Source organism: Rana temporaria, chromosome 9 (assembly GCF_905171775.1).
Source record: "Rana temporaria chromosome 9, aRanTem1.1, whole genome shotgun sequence".
Taxonomy (NCBI): Eukaryota; Metazoa; Chordata; class Amphibia; order Anura; family Ranidae; genus Rana; species Rana temporaria.
Window position 1 is genome coordinate 16,493,015 of NC_053497.1, and position 12,977 is coordinate 16,505,991.

General features: G+C 46.7%; 1 protein-coding gene across 1 annotated transcript in view; it reads left to right on the forward strand.

The window, feature by feature from the left end:
• Positions 1–12,977, forward strand: part of WNK3 (WNK lysine deficient protein kinase 3) — a 216,159-nt gene that overhangs the window by 96,784 nt on the left and 106,398 nt on the right. Inside the window, exons 6-9 of the mRNA XM_040325190.1 lie at positions 2,938–3,026; positions 5,785–6,004; positions 8,439–8,730; positions 11,574–11,770. Of these exons, the coding sequence (XP_040181124.1) occupies positions 2,938–3,026; positions 5,785–6,004; positions 8,439–8,730; positions 11,574–11,770 (798 nt within the window). The remainder of the gene's footprint in view (positions 1–2,937; positions 3,027–5,784; positions 6,005–8,438; positions 8,731–11,573; positions 11,771–12,977) is intronic.

Here is a 12,977-nt window from a genome sequence, read left to right on the forward strand (position 1 = left end):
CTCCGGGGTCGGCCATACACCCCCCCCCCCCATGACAGTCTACCTCCGGGGTCGGCCATACGCCCCCTCCCCCCCAGGACAGTCTACCTCCCGGGTCGGCCATACTCCTCCTCCCCTCCCAGGACAGTCTACCTCCGGGGTCAGCCATACTCCTCCTCCCCTCCCAGGACAGTCTACCTCCGGGGTCGGCCATACTCCTCCTCCCCTCCCAGGACAGTCTACCTCCGGGGTCTGCCATACACCCCCCCCCCCCCCATGACAGTCTACCTCCGGGGTCGGCCATACGCCCCCTCCCCCCAGGACAGTCTACCTCCCGGGTCGGCCATACTCCTCCTCCCCTCCCAGGACAGTCTACCTCCGGGGTCGGCCATACTCCTCCTCCCCTCCCAGGACAGTCTACCTCCGGGGTCGGCCATACTCCCCCCCCCCCCCCCCCCCAGGACAGTCTACCTCCGGGGTCGGCCATACTCCTCCCCCCCCCCCAGGACAGTCTACCTCCGGGGTCGGCCATACTCCCCCCCCTCCCCCCCAGGACAGTCTACCTCCGGGGTCGGCCATACTCCTCCCCCCCAGGACAGTCTACCTCCGGGGTCGGCCATACTCCTCCCCCCCAGGACAGTCTACCTCCGGGGTCGGCCATACTCCTCCCCCCCCAGGACAGTCTACCTCCGGGGTCGGCCATACTCCTCCCCCCCAGGACAGTTTACCTCCGGGGTCGGCCATACTCCTCCCCCCCAGGACAGTCTACCTCCGGGGTCGGCCATACTCCTCCCCCCCAGGACAGTCTACCTCCGGGGTCGGCCATACTCCTCCCCCCCCCCAGGACAGTCTACCTCCGGGGTCGGCCATACTCCTCCCCCCCCCCAGGACAGTCTACCTCCGGGGTCGGCCATACTCCTCCCCCCCCCCAGGACAGTCTACCTCCGGGGTCGGCCATACTCCTCCCCCCCAGGACAGTCTACCTCCGGGGTCGGCCATACTCCTCCCCCCCAGGACAGTCTACCTCCGGGGTCGGCCATACTCCTCCCCCCCAGGACAGTCTACCTCCGGGGTCGGCCATACCCCCCCCCCCCCCCCCCCCCCCCCCAGGACAGTCTACCTCCGGGGTCGGCCATACTCCCCCCCCCCCCCCCCCCCCCCAGGACAGTCTACCTCCGGGGTCGGCCATACTCCTCCCCCCCAGGACAGTCTACCTCCGGGGTCGGCCATACTCCTCCCCCCAGGACAGTTTACCTCCGGGGTCGGCCATACTCCTCCCCCCAGGACAGTCTACCTCCGGGGTCGGCCATACTCCTCCCCCCCCAGGACAGTCTACCTCCGGGGTCGGCCATACTCCTCCCCCCCCAGGACAGTCTACCTCCGGGGTCGGCCATACTCCTCCCCCCCCCCCCAGGACAGTCTACCTCCGGGGTCGGCCATACTCCTCCCCCCCCCCCCCCAGGACAGTCTACCTCCGGGGTCGGCCATACTCCTCCCCCCCCCCAGGACAGTCTACCTCCGGGGTCGGCCATACTCCCCCCCCCCCCCCCCAGGACAGTCTACCTCCGGGGTCGGCCATACTTTCGCCCCCCCCCCCCCCCCCCAGGACAGTCTACCTCTGGGGTCGGCCATACCCACCACCAAATAGAAGGTTCTCAGTATGGATAGATAGATAGTGCATCATCTCACAAGGACATCAAGAAAATTGCCTGCTTAGTTCAGTGGTTCCACCCAATGTCAAGATAGGATATCTACAATTCAAAAAGTGTATTGTTATTGAGGCTTGTTGAAATGTTTGAGAACCCATGCCTTTTGGGCATTAGCTGACTGCATTTGCGAAGAGGCAGTTTATTAAATTGCGTATCTCAGTATGAACGTTTTTTTTGTTTGTTTTTTGTGGGTAAAGTTTTTTCCAGATTGACAAGCTTTAAAGCCTAACTCCACAATTTTAATGCCTCTTTAAATGGTTAATTTGGACCAAGCTGGCCCAAACGATTTACTGCACTTACAGGGGCACTCAGTATAGACTCAGCTACAAAGTATATAGCACTGTGTTCGACCGAGATTTACCACCCTGCTCCTGGAACAAAGAAGAGTCGAGCCAAGTCCTGCTCAGCCATTCATGGGAGGCTTTGCTTTCTGTGAATGAATACAAAGCTTCCTCTGCTTGGCTGAGGCGGAGATTGTGATGTCATCCTGCTTCGGGCAATTGGAGGTAGCTTTGTATTCATTTGTAAAATGCAAAGCTTTCCAGTGATGGCGATTGGTCCAACTTGATTTTGTTCTGGAAGTGGGATGGAAGTCCCTGTCCCGCTGCCAGAACACAGCACTGTATAGTGTGTGTAAGCGGAGGTTACATACAGGTAATACAGCATGCTTGTTGGTGCAATTAATACTTCCTTTGTCCCAAACAAACTACTTAGAGGAAGATTAAATGTGGAGTTGGCCTTTAACATGGTCTGCGTTTTGCATTAGAAAGGCTGGGAAGTTGGGCTGGTTTCACACGGGCGGTCTTTGTAATGCGCATCTGCCTCTCCGCTGATCCCCACTGAGCAGGCAGATGCCAGGTCCGTGTCCACTCTACTATGCAGAGCAGACACAGCCCCGCTGTTCTCTTTGGGGTTATCAGATGGAAACTGACTGTCATCCGACCCGCCAGATGGATGGGTCCACCATCTGTCTGTTTTTGGCAGACAGGATCAGATCGAATGCCGGCGGGTGTCGGCAGACACATGTCCACTGACATCCGCCACCCCATAGAGTTCATGACAAGTGGACCTCATCAGACAACCCGTGTGAAGCCAGCTTTAGAGTCATTTTTATGGGTGTTGCTTATTCATCCTGTTGCCAACCCAAAACCTTTGTTTTGTACAATGCGGCCCATGGGAAAAGTTTTTGTTTATGTCCTAAAAATTTCCTCTAGAGACCTAACAATTTGTTTCTTTGCTGACCGTATAGGGTATTAAACCTGCCAGTTTTAACAAAGTGACGGATCCGGAGGTAAAGGAAATTATAGAGAGCTGTATTCGGCAGAATAAGACGGAAAGGTAAGAGAAGGAGCCAACTAAACACTTCATTTGTGGCTTGGCATTTCTGCAGGAGGGTTACATACAAAGCAGAGCGAAAAGCCCATTCTTGTGATTAATTAGCTCACAGCGTGATTGACACGTGACCTAAAATGTGGACTTTGGAATTAGAAAATGTAACTCTTTTTTTTATTTATTTTTTGTAGTAAACATTTTTCCAGGTAGGTAAATTAATACCAAAGACAACGTTAATAAAAAAAGTGGTTATACTTGCCTGCTCTGTGCATTGATACTACACAAGTCGCTAGTCAGCATGTGCTCTGTAATGACCTGTCAGTGTCAGATTGCTGTTGGGTGCTTACTTTATGGCTGTACTGGGTTAAAGTTTGTAACGCACAGTACAGCCAAAGTCAGAACCCAAAAGCCATTTGACACTGACAGATCCATGACGAACACATGCTGACTGTGCTGCCTCTGTGATTTTCATAATGCTGGTGAAGATTCAGTGAGATGTTGCTTTACACTTGCATTTGGGGGGGCAGTAAACATGTGCCCCCCCAACCACTTCCCTTTAACCACTTCCTGTCCAGCGACGTACTGGTACATTGCTGGATTGTAAGGGTGATATCTTGATCATCGCTACAGCAATGATCAAGATATCATTTTTTAGCCTCAGCGATTCTGCACAAAGTAAAAAGTAATTGAGCAGGGCCCTCTGATCATTCCTGTTTTAAATTGTATTGAAACTATAATGTCTTCCCTGATGTTGTAAAGCGCTGCGTAAACTGTTGGCGCTATATAAATCCTGTATTATAATAATAATAATATAATAATCTTAGTGACTAAGAAGCCCCTAGATTACTTTTACAGTCAGTGGAAGGGGGTTCCACCACCATCATGCCACCACCTTTGCTGGGCTCTACAATGCAATCGGGTCCTGTGAGCAGCAGCATCCAGTTCCCTGGGACACAGTGGGGTTCATTTACTAAAGGCAAATCCACTCCTGTACTATGCCCGCAGTCTCTGATCATCTCCTGTACTATGCCCGCAGTCTCTGATCATCTCCTTTAGTATTTTGGGGGGAGAGCCATGCACACTTTGCGCTACAATCGTGATGCATCGCGGAATCGAATCGTGGACTTCATAATCGTAATCGCATCGAATCGTGAGACCGGTGAAGATGTGCATCCCTACAGAATAGTGTCTCACTATGGGGGGGATAGTGCTCCAAGGGCCAGATTAGGGCAAGCAAAGGGCCGCAGTTTGGAGACCACTGTTTTAGAGTACAAACACTGAAAATGAACACACACGTGGTTACTCTGTTTTTTTTTTTTTTTAATTGACCTGTATCCAATGGATTTTCTACGTAACTATTCAGAGACTTATGGCCTGTACACACAATCTGAAAATTGGACGACAGATTGTCCGACTTTTTTTCGCTTAATAGTCGCAAGTAGAAATTTAATAAGTTACCAAAGTCACAAATTCTCGTACGACAGATAAAAAAATCGGAAGTGATGTCATGTAATGTATTTGTATTTTTGGACGACGACTGTACTGACTAAACAAAAATGTACACTCTGGTATTGTACGAGAAAATTTGTCACGTGTGTCCGATCAAATATCCGCTGAATTGTTGTGATCGGCTCTCGAAAGCTCTGTACCAACAATCCGATTATCGTGCGATTCTTCCTCGGACGACAGTTTTCGTGGATCGTGTGTACGTGTGCCATTAGACAGGCCATAGATCAGGGGTAGACAACCTCAGCCCTCCAGCTGTGGTGAAACTACAAGTCCCATGAGACATTGCAAGACCCTGACAATCACAGGCATGACTTCTAGAGGCCGAGGCATGATGGGATTTATAGTTTCACCACAGCTGGAGTGTCGAGGTTGCCTAACCCTGCTGTAGATCGCTCAATTACCCCATCAACACAATGTTGGGGGAATCCTTACCTGTAGAGCTGTTGTGATCTCCTTTACAGGGTGCGGGGAGCCAGCCTGGCCAGGGGATCAAAGTAATTATTGCTAACGGGTATAGCTGCTGACATTAATCACACGCTAAAATCCAGCATGCTGGTTGTACCCAAATCAATTAATCGACTCAGCCTGCCCATAGATGGTTTGAATTTCGTCTAGTTCAGCAGGGAACGGTCGAGATTTGAACGATCTATGGCCGGCTTTAGCTCCGTGATAACAGGAGTTTGGCTGAAATCCTTGCTACATCTGTACTTCGTGGTAAGAGGATGGATCTCACTGCTGGCTTCTGAACATCGAGGAATGTAAGTCAGGATTGACCATCGGCTCACTACAGTCAGATGTTTTTGAAAGGAGTTGCTTTTTATGTGGAATATTCTGCAAAGCTGGCTGAGGCCCCGTACACACGACCGAGTTTCTCGGCAGAATTCAGCCAGAAACTCGATCGGAGCTGGATTCTGCCGAGAAACTCGGTCGTGTGTACACTTTTCACCGAGGAAGCCGACGAGGAACTCGTCGGGCCGAATAGAGAACATGTTCTCTATTTCCTCGTTGTTCAATGAGGAAAGTTGGCTCGCTGAGATCCTCGGCGGCTTCAACACAGAACTCGACGTGTTTGGCACGTCAAGTTCCTCAGACGTGTGTACGGGGCCTTACTGTTGCTTATACATTTTTATTTTCTATGATCAGGCTTTCAATTTTTTTTTTAACATCTCTAATTGTTTTAGTCTTTGAATGTCTTTTCTTTTATATTGACTTTGTGCGAGTGAGCCTTTTTGATTCTGTGTTTCTCATGGTCTAGGTTGTCTATCAAGGAACTCTTAAACCATGCCTTTTTTGCTGAAGACACCGGGCTGCGGGTAGAACTGGCAGAGGAAGATGACGGCATAAACGCCTCTTTAGCTTTGAGACTCTGGGTGGAAGATCCCAAAAAACTCAAAGGGAAACATAAAGACAATGAAGCGATAGAGTTCAGCTTTAACTTGGATCTCGACAATCCAGAAGAAGTGGCTTTTGAAATGGTGAGATCTTGCGACTGCAATTGGCATTATTTCGTTGTAAAGGCATGATTACATGTGATCCTGGGACAGCTCCCTCCATACATACATTAGGATGGAGCCTATGTGTCGTCCGGTCGTCTCCTCCCCCCTATGGTCCACACTTGTGACTCCTTGTAAGCCCGGTTTGGTGGGTTTCCCGTCAGGCGGAACGGGGGTTTCTCTTGTTATGGGGGTCTTCGGATCATTTTTACTTCTCAGCAACCATCTCTGATTACATGTTAATTCATTAACCCTTGAGTGAGTACAATTCCCCTGAAGAAGACCGTGACAGTTTAGGTCGAAACGCGTCCACGTACTCGTACGGAAACCAATTGAATTACGATGTAACATGTATTGTATCGTTGATTTTTGCCACTGTTATTTTTATATTCATGTATAATCAGAGTGTACTATATGTATATTATCTACACTATTTTACAAATGCTCCAACCATGTTGTACATTTTATTGTAATTTAATGTTGAAACCAAGTAAAGATTTCAACTTCAATATCATCCAACCACTCCTATTTATGGAGAACATAATGCCGCTAAAAAAAAAAACACTGGGAGACCTTCCCATTTTTGTTTTTGCATTTTCGGGGTGCGCGGCACACGGACACCACATATGCGTTTTTCCTTGTTTCATAGGCATGATTACATTAACCCTTTTGCTGCGGGAGCCATTTTATTTTCTTCATCTGATGCACACATGTTGAAATGCACATATTGGGCCAGAAGATTATCGTTTAGTCACCGACCGGGAAAGGGGCAAGGCCTATAATGTTGTTAAACTGGAGGGAACACAGTAAATCGGGCTCCTTTGCCCTGCCAGGCAGGGCTGTGCTGAGCTTCAGAGCTCTATACATTTTAGAACTGGATGGATTGAAATGCAAATTCATTAACGGCTTGTTGACCATCGCACGCACTTATACGTCGACAGAATAGCTCTCCTGGGCAAAAGGACGTACCTGTACGTCCCCTTTAAGGAAGCGGCATTGTGGGCGGGCACCCGCTGCAAAATCCGTGAGCCTGTTCGCGGGTCCCGCAGACTCAATCGCCACGGGGATACCCGCGATCGACTCATGGTGAGGAGGAAAGAAGAGATGCTGATGTAAACAAGCATCACCCCGCTCTGCCTAGTGACAGTGATCACAGCTTCCTGTAATCGAAAGCCGTGATCACTGTCTTGTCACACAGCCCATCCCCCCTACAGTAAGAACAACTCACTAGGGCACACTTAACCCCTACAGCGCCACCTAGTCTTTAACCCCTTCGCTGCCAGTGTCATTTTCACATTAATCGGTGCATTTTTATAGCACTGATCGCTGTAAAAAATGACAATGGTCCCAAAAATGTGTCAAGTGTCCGATTGTGTCTGCCATAATGTCGCAGTCACGATAAAAATCGCTGATTGCCGCTATTACTAGTAAAAAAAAAAAATCTAAATGCCATAAAATTATCCGCTGTTTTGTAGACGCTCTAACTTTTGCGCAAACTGATCAATAAACGCTTATTGCGTGTTTTTTTTTTTTTAACTGACAATATGTAGAAGAATACGTATCGGCCTAAACTGAGGGAAAAAATATATATTTTTTTCTATATTTTTGGGGGATAATTATTATAGCAAAAAGTATAAAATATTGACCTTTTTTCAAAATAGTCGCTTTTTTTTGTTTAAAGTACAAAAAATAAAAACCGCAGAGGTGATCAAATACCACCAAAAGAAAACTATTTGTGGGGAAACAAAGGACGTTGATTTTTGTTTGGGAGCCGCGTCGCACAACCACGCAATTGTCAAACCAAGCAGAGCTTCCCCTTTTTGAGTTGAGCTCTGCTTTAAAGGGTCACTAAAGGCAGATTATTATTTTTTTTTTTTTTAAATAACAAACATGTTATACTTGCCTCCACTGTGCAGCTCGTTTTGCACAGAGTGTCCCCGAATCCAGTCTTCTGGGGTCCCTCGGCGGCTGTCTCAGCTCCTCCTCGCAAAAGCTTTCTACCTTCATGCGAGTGAGCTCGCATGGTGGAAAGCTTTTGCGAGCCCGTTTCCGTGATACATCGGCGGGCATAGCCGCTGACTGTATCACTCGGCCCCGCCCCCCGGCGCGCCGCGTCATCCGCTATGATTGACAGCAGCGCCAGCCAATGGCTGCGCTGCTATCAATCCGTCCAGCCTAGCCAATCAACGGCCAGGCACCGAAGACCATCACGTGGACGCGTGCGTGACTTTCGAGGGGTCGGGTAAGTAAAACGGGGGTTTAAGTACCCTTTTGGCCAAATCAAGTTAATTTTAAGGGGCATTCTTCCCTCACTATTTGAGGCTCTGGCTGTGCCTGTTTCAAAATGCTTTACATGGAAAAGTTTGCAGCTAAATGTTTTGAAGTATCACCTAATTCTTCTTCTTTGTTTTTTTAGGTAAAATCTGGATTTTTCAATGAAAGTGACAGTAAAGCTGTGGCCAAATCCATACGGGATCGAGTATGCTTATTAAAGAAGACAAGGGAAAGGAAGTTGCTAACGGGACAGTTAGAAGAACGCCGAGATTCACAGAGCAGGTCTTCTGGGGCCCCCTCTCTCCAGTCCGGCACCTCCGTTACTGCCAGCTTTACACAGCCAGGCATTAATGAAAGTGAAGAGACGGAGGTGGATCAACATGTACGCCAGCAACTGCAGCAACAGCAGTGTCAGCAGTGCTCCTCAGTCACAGGTCTGAATCTCCCAATGAATTCTCAGTGTCTGATTGCGATGTGCTATGTTTTAAAGGATACGTTTGTAATTATTCTCAGGATAACGTACAAGTCTGTTAAGATACTATTGAATCTGCACTACTTTATGCATGAGATGTAACCGTTTGTGTCTCTTTGATAATTGTATCTGCAAAAAACAAATAGTTCAAAAAATTAAAGGAAAAGTTCACTTTTAGAAAAAAAAATCATAAATGCATACATTTTTGGGCAGGTAATATGTGCATTTTTTTTTTTTTATCGGGGGGCCTGTAAAACGGTGCCCTGCTGGTCTCCAGCAGGTTTGCCAGTGTATCTGCCTGCCTGTACATCCTGTACGGGCAAGTGGCTGCAACCTGACAGGAAGCATTAAAGGGTCACTAAAGGCAAACATTTTTATATATATTTTTTTAAATAACAAACATGTTATACTTGCCTCCACTGTGCAGCTCGTTTTGCACAGAGTGTCCCCTAACCCTGTCTTCTGGGGTCCCTCGGCGGCTGTCTCGGCTCCTCCTCGCAAAAGCTTTGCACTTTCATGCGAGCTCGCATGGTGGAAAGCTTTTGCGAGCGCGCTCCCGTGATACAGCGGCGGGCATAGCCGCCGACTGTATCACTTGGCCCGGCGCCATCCGCTGTGATTGACAGCCGCTCCAGGCAATGGCTGCGCTGCTATCAATTCGTCCAGCCTAGCCAATCAACAGCCAGGCTGGGAACCGAAGAGGATCACGTTGAAGCGTGCGGCACTTTCGAGGGGTCAGGTAAGTAAAACAGGGGTTCGGGGGCGGTACCGTCGGATGTTTTTTCACCTTAATGCATAGGATGCATTAAGGTGAAAAAACATTTACCTTTACACCTTAATGAACTACCACGGCACTCCACAGCGCCTTTGGTAGTTCATTGAAAACTACAAGCAGACAGCTGCAAAGGCTGCCGGAACCTTGTAGTTTTCCCATGCACAGAGCACTGTCAATCAGTGACGCGGCTGGGCGTGTGTTTTTTTATTTGTGACAGCTAGCAGGCAGGGAGAAGAACCCTGCTAGCTGTCAGTGGGCAATCAGGTAGGTGTGAGGGCCGGTCCGTTTGTAACATGTTACACCCTGAATATGGGTGTAACATGTTACAAAAGGTAAACCTATCCTTTTTTTATGGTGTACGTCTTGGCAAAAAAATAAAGAAATTGATTGGAGGTTGCCTTTCAGTCAAAGGGTAGCATTACAAAAAAGTACTCAAAATGAAAATCTATTATTGCAAAGGTGAGCTTGCGAGCATCCTATTACAGCGGCAGTAAAATGGTTAAAGATGAACTTTAGGTATGGCACTTTTTATCTAGTTACATTGGTCCAGCTTGGATAGGTTCCTAATTTTTCAACCTGTATTAAAGTAGTCTAGGTGTAATTGAGGCAGTTGGCTCCTTACGCTGTAAAACCTGCATTTAAATAAATCCTTGGGTTTTATTGCAACAAGTCTGTTGAGTAATATGAATGAACGATGGCCATTTTCTACCTCATTATTACCTACTTTCTTTCTAAAGGAAATCGGCTTTTTGAGGACAATCTTTCTTATATTAAGCCCCGAGAATTATGAGTTTATTGCTGCTCAATGGTTCTTATTCAAAGCCTTTATTAAAAAAAAAAAAAATGCAGAAATGTGCTCATTTTTTAGAACAGGCAGGGTTGGAAACTACAATGTTGAATTTTTTAGTGGGTAAGATGTACAGTAAATGAGTGCAGAGGGTATGACAGCAGCTAGTATGTGTAGGAGAGAGCATCTGAGGTTATGACTGCAGCCAGTACAGCGAGGGGGGGGGGGAAAGTATTTGATCCCCTGCTGATTTCGTACATTTGCCCACTGACAAATGATCAGTCTATAATTTTAATGGTCAGTTTATTTAACTCCTTGCCAACCAGCCGGCAGCAGGTCGGCTCCCCTGCGCGAGAGCCCGTAGCTATACGTCGGCTCTCGCGCAGGCCACTAGGGGCGCGTGCTCCCGGTCCTGTCTGGGAGAGAAATGCTGATCTTCCGTTCATACCATGTATAAACAGACGATCAGTCATTTTCCCATGTCAGTCCACCCCCCCTTCAGTTAGAACACACCCAGGGAACTTACTTAACCCCTTCCCCACCCCTAGTGTTAACCCCTTCCCTGCCAGTGGCATTTTTATAGTAATCCAATGCATTTTTATAGCACTGATCGCTATAAAAATGCCAATGGTCCCAAAAATTTACTAGTAAAAAAAAAATATTAATAAAAATGCCATAAAACGACCCCCTATTTTGTAAACGCTACAACTTTTGCGCAAACCAAAGAAACGCTCAATCTCTCATATATATATATATATATATATATATATATATATATATATATATATATATATATATATATAGAGAATATATATATATATATATTCATATATTCTCTATCTCTACAGACAGACCTTTTTATTATTTTATTTACTCTTTAATTCAGCTGTATATTTTTTGCTACAACCATAACCTACCAAAGAACAAAGCAAAATAAATTCTCCTGCACCAAGCGATCACAGCAATATCACCTATGTGTAGGTTAGCTGTTTGTACCTGTAGTACAGCCCAGAAACAACAATAGTGCCCATTTTTGCTTTTTTTTTTTTTGTCCTACCTAAAGATCACCAGGTGAAAATAAAAGCAAGGAAGCCTAAAAAAAACTAATACAGCCATCACATCTAAGAATTGTTAAGCTGCGATATAATGTTTGCTTTTGTGTTTTAAGACTGCTTTAATTTTTGTATGAAAAGAGCTGTTTGATTTTCCCTAGGTAATCCTTCTATATTTTTCTCTGTTGCAGCTGATAGCATGTCTGATGCAGGAACAAGTTCCGTTACCCTGTCCGATACTTCCAGTCAGCACAGTGCCATCTATGCGGCTTCCCATGATGTGATAAGCACACAGCAAGTCCCTGGTATGCCACAAACAGAAAGCAGCCATATGGGGCAGTTCTATCCACCACAACAAGTCATGGGACACTATCAGCAGACACAGTCGGTGAGTCCCTGCTAAAGAAGGAATGGTCTATTTTCAGTGACAGATATAAAAGAGGCTGACGTTAGAAAAGGCAAACCAGATGAGGATGTGGTAACCAGATACAGCTTTTTAATATTTCTTCAGAAAGACGATGCTGTGGTAACCATATGCATTGTAACTTTTAATACAGGCGGTCCCGGGTTACAAACAAGACAGGGACTGTAGGTTTTGTTAAAGCGGGGGTTCACCCAAAAAATGTTAACATTAGATTCAGGCGAGTTGTTAGAATCACAATCGGGTGGTTTTTTATTTAAATCGTTGCCGTACATACCGTTTTATAGATATATGTTCACCACGGCTTCCAGATATATGTTCATCGCGGCTTCCGGGTATAATCTGCGGGACTGGGCGTTCCTAATTGATTGACATGCTTCCGACCGTCGCATACAGCGCGTCACGAGTTGCCGAAAGAAGCCGAACGTCGGTGCGCAGGCGCCTTATAGAGCCGACTCGCAGTCCGGTTTTTTTCGGCAACTCGTGACGCGCTGTATGCGACGGTCGGAAGCATGTCAATCAATTAGGAACGCCCAGTCCCGCAGATTATACCCGGAAGCCGCGGTGAACATATATCTATAAAACGGTATGTACGGCAACGATTTAAAAAAAAAAACACCCGATTGTGATTCTAACACACCTGAATCTAATGTTAAAAATTTGTTTGGGGTGAACCCCCGCTTTAAGTTGAATCAGTTTGAAAGGCGGAAGATGTACATTTTTTAAGTGTAGCTCCAGCCAAAAAAATCTAGTTTAAAGCTTTTTGGATAGCATAGGGAAGGGTTATCACTCCTGTAACATTTTGTTTTGCTGTCTGTGCCCCTGTTCGTAAGATATCACCTCACTTCCTGTCCCAATGACAATTGGATTTTGAAAATTTGGGATTGTTGGGGAAACATGGACTGGGGATAAAGCATTAGTGGAGACACTTTTTTTCCATAATAACTCTTACAGGAGTGAATTTCCCTTCCATGGGGTAGATTTCATCTCACTTCCTGTTGTCTCCCTCCGTTTGTAAGTCGGATGTTTGTAAGTAGGGGACCGCCTTTACCTCTATGGCACATTTTCTCTTATTTGCTTTAATGTGCAGTATATCGCCTTTTCAGTGATAGGCTACCTAAACTAGGAGAAAGGAGGCTGCATTATATACTTTATTTTATTTTTTTATGCTCAC